This window comes from Anopheles coluzzii, chromosome 3, assembly GCF_943734685.1.
Source record: "Anopheles coluzzii chromosome 3, AcolN3, whole genome shotgun sequence".
Lineage (NCBI taxonomy): Eukaryota > Metazoa > Arthropoda > Insecta > Diptera > Culicidae > Anopheles > Anopheles coluzzii.
Window position 1 is genome coordinate 94,043,173 of NC_064671.1, and position 14,959 is coordinate 94,058,131.

The following is a 14,959-nucleotide window of genomic DNA, read 5'->3' on the forward strand; positions in this document are numbered from 1 at the left end:
AATCTGAAACTCCTACTGCAAAACCGCCATAGAAAATCTGGCCACACTGATCCTGCTCGAGAAGCTTACCTGAACGAGAACAATTGTTTCACTTTCATGGTAAGTCTCTTGGTCAGCGCTCGGCGTATTGTGTGCAGGTGAAATTGCAGAAAATCTCAGCATTCTGGGCTAAAACAGCGAAATAATTAGCGCAACACGCTACCCAGCGTTAAAGAACAACGCTGTTGGACGGCAAGTGGGGGAAAATAAAGAACAGCTATTTCTAACAACAAAAAGGATCGGACGCGGCGAACACCGTCTCTGTCACAAGACAATACAATTGATATTCTGGGTAAGTCCACGGCAAGGGCAGCCTGTTGAGCGAGCTATTCGGAAGAGATAGCAAACGAGCATTCAGCTCATCGTATGAGTAGGCGTGTTTTTATCCTTTCTTGTTCACTTTTTAAGACACAACAACCGCTGAAATATAGTGCAGAACGCTAGCAAAACGGCAGGGAAGATTGATCTAACAGCAACAGTGATCGGACACGGGGGACGCCGGCTGTCACGCAAGAAGCCGGTACAATAGAATTTTCAGGTAGGTCGTGGCAGAGGATTGATTGTTCCGTGACAATAGCCATCGTTTTCACTCACACCAACGTACTATCTTCCCATTTGATCAGAATGACGGAAACACGCATCTCTAATCTGGTGGACACCGATCGTCCCCTGCTATGGGTCCCGAGCCCGAAATGTGGAATGTGCTCACTGCCGTACACGAACAAAACGGACTTCCATTCGGTGTACCGGACGCCCTTCCTGCTTGCCTGCCAGCATCTCATGTGCAGCGATTGTGTGTCTGAGTATGCCTGCAACGATACGATCCTGTGTGCGCAGTGCAAACAGCCAACGCTGCTGCGGACCGTCCAAGGCGATGCCACGATCGCCCTCCATCCGAGCTACTACATGATGGGGCTCGTGGAGCGAAAGCAGGAAGAGCTCGACAACTTGCTGCAGTATGCGATGGACGAGAAAAATCAGCGCGAAAAGCAGACGATTGCGAACGAACCGACGACGCCAATGAGCTTTACCATCGCGCCAGTTCGAGCGCACGAGATAGGCACACCGAAGAAGCTGAAAAACCTGCTAGAAAATGCGTACTACTCCTACGAAACCACCAAACGCTTGCTGGACAATCGCAACAAGTCGTTGCCGGCCAATGCCGAGCAGGTGTTCAAGAAGATAAACGCCCACTTTCTATCGCTGCACAATGCGCTCCAGATGGAGGAGATTCGCGTGCTGCGGCAGGTGCGCAACTCGTTCATCGACCAGTGGCAGCACACGGAACGGCAGCAGCAGCGTTTGCAGGCTTCCAACGAACGGTTGAAAAAGCTGTACGCACGCTCGAAACGGTTCCTGAGCGATCCGCCCGAAGCCGACGACGAGTCGTGGCAGAGGTTTGGCAAGGAGGTGAAATCGTTCCTCGAATCCGAACCGCTGAAGCTGATAAAGCGGGACTACACTGCCCCAGCGGCCATTCTCTATACGGAGTGTGAAAGCTTCGTCAAAAGCATCGGCAGGTGTTACAAGCTGACCGTGCCGAATCTGAACAAAGTGATGCAGCTCGCACCGATGGCGGCCAGTGCCGAGAACAAGTGTGCACCTGCCGGTACATCGGGTGAATTGAGCGATTCCAAACGTCGCCACACTGTCGCCGATCGAACCTTTACCAATGATTCGAGCGAGGGAGGAGAGAGTTCTTCCCGCCGGGAACGAGGAAGCGCAGCGAAGGAGAAACCACCACGTTCCGAGCGATCGAGCAGCGGCCCTCACAGCAGCCGTCACCAGACGTACGACAATAACGATAGCTACAAGATCTCCCTGACGAAGCGTGTATCGCATGCTAAGAAGGACGCGGACAGGGAGAAGGATCTGCAACGACACTTTACCAGCGTGAAGGTGACGTGCGTGGTGAATCCGCTGGAATTCTACGTGCAGGATGCGCTGAACCTGGACACCACTACGTCCCTGGTCGAGTTGTGCCAGCAGGAGGCGGCAGCCTACGAAGCGAACCTGATTGCCGGCATCGATCCGCTGAAAGTACGCGTCGGCAAGCTGTACCTGGTGCGATCGGATAGCTCCACCGCCAACTGGTATCGGGCGATGGTGTTGGATCTGCTTAACACAACGCCCGAACAGCGCGGACCGTACCGGGTGCAGTTCATCGACTACGGCGGGCAGGCAACGGTGACGCACGAGTGTGTGCGACCGATGTCGAAGGAGCTGGCCAGCATCGAGGGCCGGGCGATCCGCTGCTCGCTGTACGGCGTAGCACCGCCCGGCTGGAAGCCGGACGACCTGAACGCGTCCTGGCCGGAAGAGTGCCGCGTGATCATGATGGAATTCGTATCGGAGCTCAACATGCTGATGTTCACGGTGGAGAATAGCGGCGGCGGCCAGATGGTGGATCTGTTCCAACCTCCGGTGACCACTCGCTCGTGGTCCAGCAAGCACTCCAGCAGGAAGGATCCGGGAGTGTACTGGGAAGGGTTCTACGCTCCCATGTCGCTGCGCAGCACGCTCATCTTCGGGCAGCACTGCATTCCGACGGACGCGACGGAGCAGCGGCGGCGTGAGGTCGTCGAACGGCTCGTGCTGCTGGACCACTGGATGCATAAGGCCAAGGCACAGGCGCAGAAGCGATTGCACATTCCCCGCGCGCCGGAATTGAGGGAGTACGATAGTTTCGACGTGCAGATTACCCATTCGCTATCGCCCGATCAGTTCTACCTGATGCCAATGCAGTGGAAGACGAAGGATTTCCAAGCGCTGCAGGAGGAGCTGGGCCAGCTATGCCAGGGCGAGCGCAAGTGCTTCCATCCGTACGCGGGACTGGTGTGCGGGTTCACGCTAGGCGACCAGGGAAGCAAGGTCTGGTTCCGGGGCCGCATCGAGACGGTGCTTCCGACTGGAGCGTGCGAAGTGTACGTGCTGGACAGTGGCGAACGGTTGACGGTGCACTGGTACGATCTGTACCTGCTGCCGCTGGACAGTGCGCCGCTGCGCAAGCATCCACTCGCCGTTTGCTGTCGGTTGGAGTACATCTACCCGCAGAGCAATGGGGGCAGCAGCGGCGGTGGTAACCATGGCACGCTCAGCTGGACGCGAGAAGCGGCCGAGGAGTTCAATCGCATGGGCAGAAGTAAGACGCTGCGGTTCAGCGTGAAGATGGGCAAGCTGTGCAAAGTGACGGACACGTACGGTGTGGTGCTGTACCTGCACAACAAGGCGGACCGCGACACGTGCATCAACAAGCTGCTGGTGCACGAGGGTCACGCCCAATGCATTGCGGGAAAGGAGAGCGAAATTAACGATCGCATGCTGGAACCGGCGGTGACTGATGTGTTGGCGCCTACTACGCCGACCAGCACGTCGAGCGTTGCCTCGCCGCCGAGCAGGCTGGTGGATCCTCGCATAATGGTCGAAATGCTGCGGGTGGTATCGCCCGACGAGTTCTACGTGCGAGTGTGCTCGCGCAAACCGTGCCTGGAGCGGTTGCACAACACGATCCAGCAGCACATGGTCGAAGCGTTGGACGGCAACGTGGCGGAAGAGGACGACAGTGGATCGGGCGAATGCAACTGGGCGGTCGGGGACATGTGCGTCGTGTTTACGGCAACGTCCGACGGCGACTCGAGCGAATGGTACCGTGGCCGGGTGACGGCCGTGCAGGAGGAAGCCATTCTGCAGTACCAGGTGTTCCTGATCGATCGGGCCGAATCGGTACGGGTGCACCGTACCAATATGGCCCGGCTAACGTCGAACGTTTCGCAGATCCAACCGGGAGCGGTGCGGTGCCGGCTGGCGTGCATTGAACCGATAGGGGGCAACACTAGCTGGCATCAGACGACGCTGGACACGCTGCTCAATACGATCGAGTCGTACGACAAGCACGCCATCTCGCTCGACGCCAAGACGCCCAACAAGTCGGACGATGTCGGCCGCGCGCTGTCGGTGGTGCTGTGGGGCATACGGCAGACGATGCGGCAGGCGCTGGCACCGCAACGGACCGAGTACCGGAACATCAACCAGCTGCTGGTGGTTCGCGGACTGGCCCACTCGACCGGCCGGTTCCGCACCTTCCCGACCAAGGGCGAAGGTGCGATGGAGGAGGTGCAGCTGTTCGAGCAAGCCGTCGACGAGATGATGCGGTCCGAGTACGAAAGGTTGCAGCAGTTTTTTCGGACCGTCGCCGCCGTCTCCACGCACTCGCAAGAACTCGACTTCGGGGAGGACGGAAACGAAACGGCAAAAACTCTACTGAACGCCAATGAGTCCGACGTGAAGGTGGACATCGATGATGCGTGCGCCGCCGCCCTGTCGCTGATCGACGTCGCGGTCGACCGTATCGCGGACTGGCCGGAGGCGACTCGGTTCGACAAGACCGTGTTTGTGGGCATGCCGACGTACATCGGTAACGACGGCACGGTGTACATTTACGACGTCAGCCAGGAGCCGGTGCTGACCCGGATGCGCGACACCATCAATGAGCACGTGCAGAATGGTCCACCGCCGCCGGCCGTTCCGATCAAGTTCGAAAGCGGCCAGCCGTGCTTCGTGAAGTACCACGTGGATGGACATTTTTACCGCGGAAAAATTCAGCTCGTCATCGAACCTTACCGCACGTATCGGGTGCTGTTCGTCGATTATGGCAACGAGGAGACGTGCTCGCTGCAGGATCTGCGTCCAGCGTCGGCCTGTGGACTGGTGCCGGTACAGTCGCACCGGTTCCGGCTGAGTGGCATACTGCCCATAGACTATTGCTCCGTAACGTCCCTGTGGCCCGAAGATGCACTGATCGTGTGCCACGGACTGTTCGTGCAGAAGCTGTGCAAAATCCGCGTCGACACGTCGGTCTGGTCGGGCGATGGCTCCGCTCGTCATCTGCCCATCCCGTGCCATCTCACTCTGCTGAAGGATTCGGTTGCAGTGCGCGAAGCGTTGTTGGAGCTGAATATGTTTAAGCTGCGCTCGGAGCAGCCAGAGAAACGCCCGAGCTGGGTAGCGGAACATATACCGCCCCGGAAGAGCGAGTTTGCCGTGATGATAAACCAGCCGAGCACCTCCTCGCACCCGATCTCCACAACCTTGTCTACAAGCGTTACATCGGAGAGGAGCGAGCTGCAGAAGCTGATGGAACAGTTGCAAGCGGAATATGTCTATAGTAAAGATATCGAAGATCCGAACGATCTACCGGAGGAAGAGGACGAGTACGATCGGTTTAACCGGGCTCAGCTGATTCACGCAGATCCGGACGATGAGAGTTACCACGAGAGTCAGACGAAGGAAAGCGAGATCTCACTAGATCTTACCCCACTCCCATCGCCGGCCTCCTTTGACTCGACCGAATTTGAGACATCGTCCCGTCTGTCCGCCCAGCAAAATGACGAGACTCTGGACACGAGCCACTCTCCTGTCCAGAGCGAAGATCCGATAGCACGCAGCTTTCCTCACCAGGCACCGATCAAACCGTCGACGATTGGATTCTTTGCCGACTTCATCAACTATGGGGACAATTTGACGTTCCACGTCTTTCCGCATATGGAGGGGCACACGGTGCGGATGTCAAACATGGAGGAGAAGGTACAAACGGTGGCCATGTCCCGCAACCCGCTGCACCGTTGGCAGGCGAGCGTGCTCGAGGTGGGTGCGCCCTGTCTCGCGCCCTACCATGTGGACGGGAAGTACTATCGGGCCATCGTGGAAGAGATCGACGACGAGCGGGAACAGGTACGCGTGCTGTACGTGGACTATCTGAATCGCGAAACGGTGGCTAAGAAAGATTTGCGCAAGTGCCCGATCGGGTTGCGTATGATCGCGCTGCGCAATGTCATGGTGCGGCTGGCGAGCGTTCAGCCGAACCCGCGGCTCCGCAACGAGGACGTCATCCGGCGGCTGGTGGAGCTACTGAAGAAACCGTTCTACGTGCGCGTTATCCACTACCCGCCCAAGACGGACAAAACGCCCGTCGTGCTGGAGGTAGAGCTGTACACCGATTGTGACTGTAAAGAGCTTGTGTATCAGCAGATGATCGATACGAAGTATTTTCTTCGTAAAGCAACCACAACACGGAATTAGGTGAGCTTAGGGTGTAGTGGACAAGCTTTTTCTTTTTATTTTACACCGATTTTTTATCGTTCGAATTATGCAATTGTGGCTGGTAGGATTATAGGTTTTCATTTTTTTTTTCATTTACATTTTGTTCGTTAAAAACGTATCGAGTTTATTCATGTTTAAATTTTTTTTATGAGTTAATCAAATCGTATTTGCAACGTTGTGATCAAGCTTAGATGAATTCCAAAGGAATGCCAAAGTAAGGATTTTGGAGGAATTATGGAAACATTTTTCTGAATTAAGAGTGATGATAGAGCGAATAAAACAAAAAAACGCGACAAATGCTTTGCCTCATGTTTTTACTGTCGAACAGAACGGTACAGCAAGGGAATTAGAAGCGTAAACTGAAGATAGGTCTGAAAGTACAAATAGTGAAGCTACTTATCTAAATATAAATGAATTTTATGGTCATAAGAACGTAATACATATATATATTTTTTATTTGTGATGTGCGAACTAAGCGAATGGAAACGACCAAAGAAGGAACTTAAATAAAGACATTTCTATCTCGGCACGCGCAAGAACGCGCCGCACGACAGCACTATAAATGGTACACATAAATCATGTTGGGACGCGGATACACAGAAGGTTCTGATAAGCAAATGACGGGCCAGTTCAGTTGCAAAGCGTATGTGTGTGTGTGTGTGTGTGTGTGTGTGTTTACTTCAGCCTCGTAAAAGCCCATTTCCGTATCGGTTCCCAAAACTGTCTATCAATTTAGCAAACTCAACCGCTCCGCCGTACGGTCACGGTCTTCGTGTGTGTGTGGTTTGCGGTTGCAGTGATTTTTCATACCCCGGGCGGAAGTTGCATTTATTTTTTGTTATCTTCAAACTGATACGCACTGTAGGGGAAAGCGGGGCAAAATGGGCATGTTAAGCAGTTTACTGAATATTCCTTTGAATATGCCATAAAACACAATTTTTCTTTCATTATTGCATGCTTCCACCATTTATCTATGGATTTAAATTGCCACATAGAATGAAAACAACTTAAAAACATGTAAATAATGTAAAATAAAAGTTGATGTTTTACGAGAAGCATTTTTGACACGCGGGGTAAAATGGGCATATCCCTGGGGCAAAATGGGCATATGTAAACAAACTGTGAAACGTCAAAACACTGGGGCAAAATGGGCCACAACAACTGCGCTTAGGTAATGGTCTATGCTTTTGCGCACGTTTCGTGAAATGTATTTTTGTTCTATCTTTTGTTTTGCTGGTCAGAAAAGCCCTTAAAATTCTTCCAAAAATATGTTATCAAAATTAAAACAGTTTTTACACGTTTAAATCTACAAAATCGATTCTTTTGAAGCTGTGTCTGTTATCATTATTGAGGCGACAAATACAACACCATAGCCTCACCAAACGCCATTTGTCAAAAGTATCTGCCCATTTTGCCCCAAGCGTAACTGCCCATTTTGCCCCACGTGAAGCATTTTTGTATTTTATGTTATATTAGTAAAAATACGCATTCGATCGCCTTGCTTTCTTCTGACAAATTGTATAGAAATATCATATCTTTAATAATATATAATGTAAAACTTCAACGCATCCCTGTGACACTGGGTTAAGCTTATTTTCGAAGTGACAAAAATTACATCCATATGCTACTAAACCTTATTTTGCACTTTTCTTGGTTATTTGTTGTGTTAGGGTTATGAAACTTACATGGTGTTCATAAAACACTCTAATGAATACATTTTGAGCATTGGAAAGTAGCTTTGTAGTCAAATAATGCTTAAATAGAGGGTGCCCATTTTGCCCCACATGCCCATTTTGCCCCGCTTTCCCCTACATTAAGCAGCGATCGGAAGCTTCCTGTCGACATGCGATCACCATTAGCACCGGGATTATCTTTTTAATGGAGCAGCGGCCCGTTACCTGTCTGCCGTCGGATGTTGAAAGGACAAGCACGTGGCCTGAGATTTTAAAATAAATATGTCCCCTGTGCGAATTGGCTCATATTGGCTTAACAACAGTTAGTGTGACATTACCCTGTCAGCACAATTCTAATTTGGCATTGCCCCATGGTGCAATTGCACTTGATCGAATTTCAACGCCTACCATCAGCAACGCGCGCACCCTTGGCAACCACCACAGCGAACCGATTACGATTCCCCAAGTGAGCGGTGTGTGTCAGCACAAGTTAGACCAGTGTGTGTGTGTGTGTGTGTCCCCGTCCACCGACAATCAGTCACATAGTCTGTCCAGTTGGAAAGGCTTGAAGAAAAAAAAACGCTGAACCAACCCCCATCACCCTCCTTCGAGGGGGGAGGGGTTGGGTGAGGTAAGGTGGTCAATCTCACCCATCCACCCACATTCTCAACTCTTCCAAACCCAAACCCGTCCAATCTCTCCAAATCATCCCTCCGCTACCTCGCCTCCGCCCCTCTAACGCCAACCCACCCCAATAGGTCAACGAGCATCGGCAGCATAAAGCGGAGTCAATTGCCTCGTGCCTTCGGAGCTCGTGCCATCCAACCGTGTCTGAGGGGGGGGTGAGGGGAGACGTAACAAGGGGAGAGCGTTCGCGGTACTCCCCCCTCGGCAATCCCCAGCGGAGTTGGTCCCAGTGTGAGACCGGATTCGAAAATGGTCTCCACCCCACTTCCAATGCCCGCTTTCCCACCTCTCCCTTCCACCCCGTTTGCGTAAACACACCAAAAGAACCAATAAAAGGGGGTGAGGCGGTGACCGATTGAAGCATGCCAAACACGCTTTTCGTATCGTTAATGCTGCTGGTGCTGCTGTGCCTACCGCACACACACACACACACACGCCACCCGCGGACCCATTCCTCGTCGGCGCTCGTCGGGGTAGGGAAGGGAGCAAAACGGGTCCGAGGAGGCTTTGGAACGTGCGAAACAGACGAACGCTCTCTGAAAGCAACTTTGAATACGCGACGGAGCGCTCACTCTCTCTCTCTCTATCGCACACGCTCGCTGACTGTCTCCTTCCTTCTCTCACTTACACCCAAGCGAGCATAGAATTGTCAGTTGGTTTTAAATATCAAAACATAAAATAATTATTAAGTTCAAGCATGCACACGAGCTCGGTATGAATGTACTGTAGGGCGAGGGGAGGAGAGTGGCACGACCGGGGGGGAGGGGGGGGGAAAGAAAGGTGAAGAAAGGGCGCAACAAAAGTGGTACGCGCAGCTTATTCATAATAAAAACCCATGCCCATTGCGCTATTGCTTTCCTTTTCTCGCCCGCCGGCCCAGTGCGCAGCAGCTTGTGTCTCGTGTTTCGCGTCGTGTTATTTCTTCACCCAACCGCCTCGGTTCCCCTTCCCCTTTCAAAAAAGCACACACACACATATAGTGCCTTTTCCCTCTATCTCCCCATATCCCATGCACGCGCTCTACATTTACGAGAGGGAGAAAGAAAGAAGAGACAACAAAAAAAAAAACCGCATCAATATATACGGCGAACGCGTTCGTGGGAAACTTTGCGCTCGGAAGACATTTTCCCACGAGTTGGTACGGCTTTGCGCGCGCGGGCAGCAGCAGCAGCCAGTTGGGCCCGTGCTGCACAGGCTTTTAACATGTCGCTCGTGAGGAAGTGTGAAAGAGGCAGCGGGGCAGAGGGAGAAGCAGGAGCCGAAGCAGTGATGAATAAAGGAGGATTGAAAAGGGAAACACACACGCACACACACGGCCAACGTGCTCGCCGCGCATAAACAGATGGCTTGGCCGCGGCGCACACAGCTTCCCGCGTCTCGCAGCTACGCTTTGCGCTGCGCTCTCGAGAGCCGCATCAGTATCACGTGTTGAGCTCGAGCCAATTTAGCTTAATAAAACTATAATGTGCCCTGTCCGGTAAGGTGGGCAAGAGAGAGAGAGAGAGAGAGAGGGAAAGGGCAAGCAGCACATGAAGGGGTGGGGCGCCAATGGGTGTGAGGGAAACAGAATAAAACACAGCCCGTCAGGGTTGGTGGGGTTAGAGGGCTGGAGGAAAAATCCGTGGCACAAGCGCGAGTTTTGTTGTGTTGTGTTGTGGTGCGCCTTCCCTTTTCTTCGTGTGTGTGATGCGCGTAAAAGAAAGAGAGGGAGAGGGAGAGAGAGGGTAAGGGGACTGTTTTTTATTGCTGCTTTTTGCCGGTTCTTTTAGCTTCTTTCCCCCTTTGCCCGCGCGGCAAAGTGTGTCGGTAGCGCGATTTAATGGATATTGTTTCGGGTTCTCCCTTCCCGGGCGCGAAACAATCCTTTCTTTGGATAGCTTTTTCTGTGTGTGTGTGTCTTTCTGTTTTCGGTTAGAGGTTTTGCGTTTTTGTTGCTTTTTGTGCGCTCTGGTTCGTGCACTTTTTGTTGTGTCTCCTTCTTCCCTGGCTTTTTTTTATTATTATTCTGCCGCTTCCTCTATCTTTTTAGCTAATGGAGCTACTCGCCTTTACTTAGCGCAATGCGCGAAGCAAAAAGGGAAAAGAAGATTAACAACTACGCAGCACCACCACCCCCCCGCAGCAGACCGACAGGGATAAGTAGCTGAATGTGTTGCAATGCTGAAGGAAAAGGAATTGAAATCACTCACGAGCTAACACAAAAGAGCATACGCACACACACACACGCCCCTCTCCTCGAGGAAAGGAACTAACTAAAAAGCCCTCGCAGTTGGAGAAAGGAAATCGGGGAGCGGAATCGACACGCAAATGCGCATAATTAGTGTCGCTGGTTAGGAGCGGATCCTTTGCTTCCCTTTTTTTTTGTGCTTTGCGTGCGTTTCTTTTCCTTGCCTTGTTTTGTTGCCGCACTTTACGTGCGCTTAAGCAGACGAAGAATGAAAAATGATAAAAAAAAACGATGCGTTTGCTTGATGCGTAATTGTTGGCGCAATATGCGCAACGATCGGTGACGCATACGAATCCTTGCGGAGTAGAGCAATACCTCTTGGAAGAGAAGATGACGAGAAAGGGAAACGGATCGTTAAGGATAAGATAGGCGCAAGACCGTTGCACGTTCGGGGAAGGTCGTCGAAACGTGATACAGGCCAAACACGGGAATGTGACGGGCCCCTATGTGGCCCTTGAGTGTGCGAGAGAGAGTGTGTGTGTCTTATCTGATCACTTGTTGGCGTGAAACATAAAACGTGGGTCAAAGGCAAACAAGTTGGCCAGATAAGCCGCACGGCAATGTTGTCGGCAATGTTGGTTGAGTACAGTTTTTTTTGGTACTGAATTGTTTTACGAGCATATATCTCTTGGGGTGTGTTTGTTGAATGGCATAGGATTTGATAATTTAGAAAAAAAAAACAGATCTTTTACTGGCTTTGGTATATCGTCAACATATCGAACGATCATGCGCAGCGTTACAGAATAGATAAATCACGCGAAGATCCTCGAGAGTTTAGATGTAGATAAGAAAAAAAGGCTTGAGCAATGATTTTTATGGTTTTATGACTTTGGTCGTTAGGTTCCGGGTATGCTGTACGTTGAAGTTGATAAAAAAATGGGTTTCTTATCGAAATAATGAAACATAAAGAAGGAACGCCGACGAAAAAGCAATGAGCGAAGGTTTAGTGTTTGGGCTAAAAGTAACACAAAAGTCGATCAAAAAGCAACCCCAGCAATAACGTTTACGTAGAATTGGTCCATCATAAAAGGTCCTAAAGATGTGCATCGCTTCAAAGGTCCTTTTGGGTTTGTTTTCTAATGTTGTGCGGACAATAAAGACGCCGACAGTATAACCAGTTCTATTATCCAACAGCTTTCTAGTTGGAATGCTATGAGCCATTCTCTCCTGGAATCCAAGCAAGCGCTTGCTCATCAAGCTTGACCGATGCGTTCCTTTACAATAAGAAAAATCTTCATGTCCCTAAGCAAACAAAACGTACAATAAGAAGAAAACTCAAATCAAGACCCCGCTTCGATGCGGTACAAACTTATTAGAACCGATCCTTGCACGTGTTCATTCCTATACGGAACGGTTGAAGACCCTCTCACACACTTGACACTCCTTCGCATGCATCGTGTACGTGTTCCCGAGTCCCCTCCCGCTGGCTTTCCACTCCTGCAGAGGCTTGTTTTTCCAACAAATAAATTACCATCTTTTTTCCTACCCGCTCCGTTCTCCGTTGCCGTTGCGAGCTGACAGGTTTCGATAAGGGCCCATGGGTGTCAGGTTCGGGGCTTTTTACCACTTGCTGCGCCTGCCAGCTTCGTAGGCAGTCCGACCTGCCCCCGCGCGACGCAAGACACAGGCCGGGGGACGAAGGTTTATTGGGATGGTTAGAAATTAAGAAGAAGGTATTAATTGTACGTTTTTCGGCTGTGGGCGAGTGGTAAGCGAGTTTGTTTTCCGATGATGGTTGGTTGTGCAGTTGTGTTATTACTGTCATTTTTATATGTTTTTGAAGAAGCGCGTTGTGTTCGGCGTATCTTTAGCGATTAAAATTTATTTTCTTCCTTAGGCTCTTCCCTGAAAGTGAGCCACTTGGTTTCGTTAATTTGAAACCGGCTGAACGCATGCATACAAAAAGCACACTTTGTAGTGATAATGGATCCTCGCCCGAAATACACGCATCCTCTGCACAACAAAATGTGTCTTCAAATCGGGTTCCTTTTGGTAGAAGCGATGATTACGGCCTGGTAGCGACAAAAGAAAAGACGACAAACGAAGACAGTCCAACTGAAAATATTTCTCACGGCACCACCTTAAAGGTGACGAAGCGACCCGAAAAGATGGCGACAAAAGGAAGTGGCAAAAAAACCGGCAACCAAAAAACCAGCAGCAGCAGCCAAAATGGCATCCTTAAGTGGAGCAACAAATTTGCATGCATTTAAAGACACGAGACGAGGCGAAGAAGGACTCTCATTAAAAGTTAGAATAACAATTTGCACCCAAATATGAATTCAGCCGCCTGACACCTTCCCACTTGGCCGCCGACCCCTTCCCGCGGTGGTCCCCATGTCTCAAGCTACCGGTTCTGGGATTTGCTTTGGGGTTGTTTTTTGCTCTCTCTCTCTCTCGATCGTGTTGTGTTGAATTTTGCTTATTAATTCACTTGCCTCACTGGTGTGGCTATCATTTCTCATCTTCATTTTAGCCTTTCTTTTTGATCGACCGTTGAAAACATGTCGGACGGACGGACGCGCCCCACCGCGCCCCATCATATAATATCCTTTCGCGTTTGCGGGCTGGAATAAAAATTACAAAATAAAGAACGCAACAAAACAAAAAAACGGGAGCATTTGCATCCATTTATGCCCGATGCATCAGCTATCTGGTTTCCCATGGCATCTCTTACACAAGGCTCATCAGGCTGCGTTTGTGTGTGCTTATTAACCCTTGAAGCGTATCGTTTTTGAGGATTAATGATGAATTTCTGTCAAAATGTTGATGTCATGTTGATGAAAAAGGACAGCATAAAAGGCTCCGTGTATTAATTTCTGGGAGTTTCCTGTCAAAAGATCCTGCAGATGCCATCAACACCAACCACCGAAGGGTTAGCTAATGAGCATCGTTGCGCCGTAACGCGGGTTTTCGGTAGGATTCGCGCATACGAAACTGGGCCCTGCTCCCGTTGGCGGACAGGACCAAAACCTCGCTCTTACCCAACCCGCGCCAACAAAAGGAAAAACAACAACAGCAACACGAAGGAGTCATCTCTCGTGCCACTTGTCGCTCCAAATTGGCGCTCCCCAAACGCCAGGTGCATCGGTGTGTTGCAGTTTCCCACTCGCTTTCGCTCGGGCGGTTCGGGCCGCGCTCTGTTGCTATTTTCTGTTTTGTTGCATATATCTTCCGGGGGCACCGGGTAAAGGAAAGTGCGAGAAGTGAAGGAGCAGCAACTGAGGGAGAGAGAGAGAGAGAAAAAAAGCAGCCCCGTCGCAACGTGGCGCGCAAAAAAATCTTTCCGGAGCGTGGGAAACTGCGCCAGCGCACGGTTCTCACAAAATAAATAATAACAGTGATAAAAACAAGGCGCTCCGGATTGGGGCAAGATTGGAGTCAAGAACACGGCCGAAAAAACACCTGCTTCTTGGCTGGGTTTCGGGGGCCTTTTGCGGGCGATTCTGCGTCAGCGAGCGGCGAAGGAGGGGTGCGTGCAGGGAGAAGGCATCTTCAGCACAGCCTCCACGTGCAGGACAACGCAGCGGATTGTGCGCCCCCGATCAATGCGCCAGACTAATGCCGATGACGTCGGTGGCCGAAATTCGCTGCCAAATGTTCCTCCAAAAAGGAATCGGCATCGTTATTTGCTTATTGAGCAAATGTTGTTTTCCGTTTTTTTTGGGTGAGGGGGTAGAAGGTAAGGGAATTACTTCCCAAACTACCAAACCGCGCGTTGCGCATCGGAAGCGGAAGAAGATACGCGAAGAGCGGGGAAGCGGCGGTGTGTTTCCCTTAGGAGTTTCGATTTTCTTGTGCGTTAGATCCATTCGCATCGATCAACTTTGGATTGGGGCGGAAGCTCGAGCGCGTTTGGGTTGCGTTGAGGCGCGTGTTGGAGCGTGTCGGGAACGAATGCGCAAACAAACAAACGTACAACGGTGCCCTTTTAGCGGTGGCACGTGTTTTGATCTTCGTTCGCTATAAAGAATCAATTACGCACGCGCGCGCAGAGCTGGATGACGTTGGACGGATATGTTTGTTTGATGTGTTAATATTGACGAGATTGTTATCTTTTATTTAAGCTAGTTTTAAGCCTAGCCCTGCACGAATTCCTTGTAAAAATTTTGGATGTACGGTTTAACTGCCTTTTTGGGAATGAAAAAGCGAAAAATCTACCGTTTCTTGTAAATTAATTAACGCCTAAAGGACGACGCAAAGAATGTTTTCAAGAAGCCGTTTGTTTCCACATTCG

The 14,959-nt window shown here is 50.9% G+C and overlaps 1 protein-coding gene across 1 annotated transcript; it reads left to right on the forward strand.

The window, feature by feature from the left end:
* Positions 1-70: 70 nt before the first annotated feature.
* On the forward strand, positions 71-6,169 carry LOC120957430 (uncharacterized). Its single transcript, XM_040379635.2, has 3 exons — positions 71-331; positions 448-577; positions 663-6,169. The coding sequence occupies exon 3, from the start codon at positions 664-666 to the stop codon at positions 6,115-6,117; it is 5,454 nt and encodes a 1,817-aa protein (XP_040235569.2). The 5' UTR covers positions 71-331; positions 448-577; position 663; the 3' UTR covers positions 6,118-6,169.
* The last annotated feature ends 8,790 nt before the right edge of the window (positions 6,170-14,959 follow it).

Bases quoted from the DNA above. Each gene is read 5' to 3' on its own strand.
- LOC120957430 (XM_040379635.2), top strand. From the start codon at position 664: ATGACGGAAACACGCATCTCTAATCTGGTGGACACCGATCGTCCCCTG.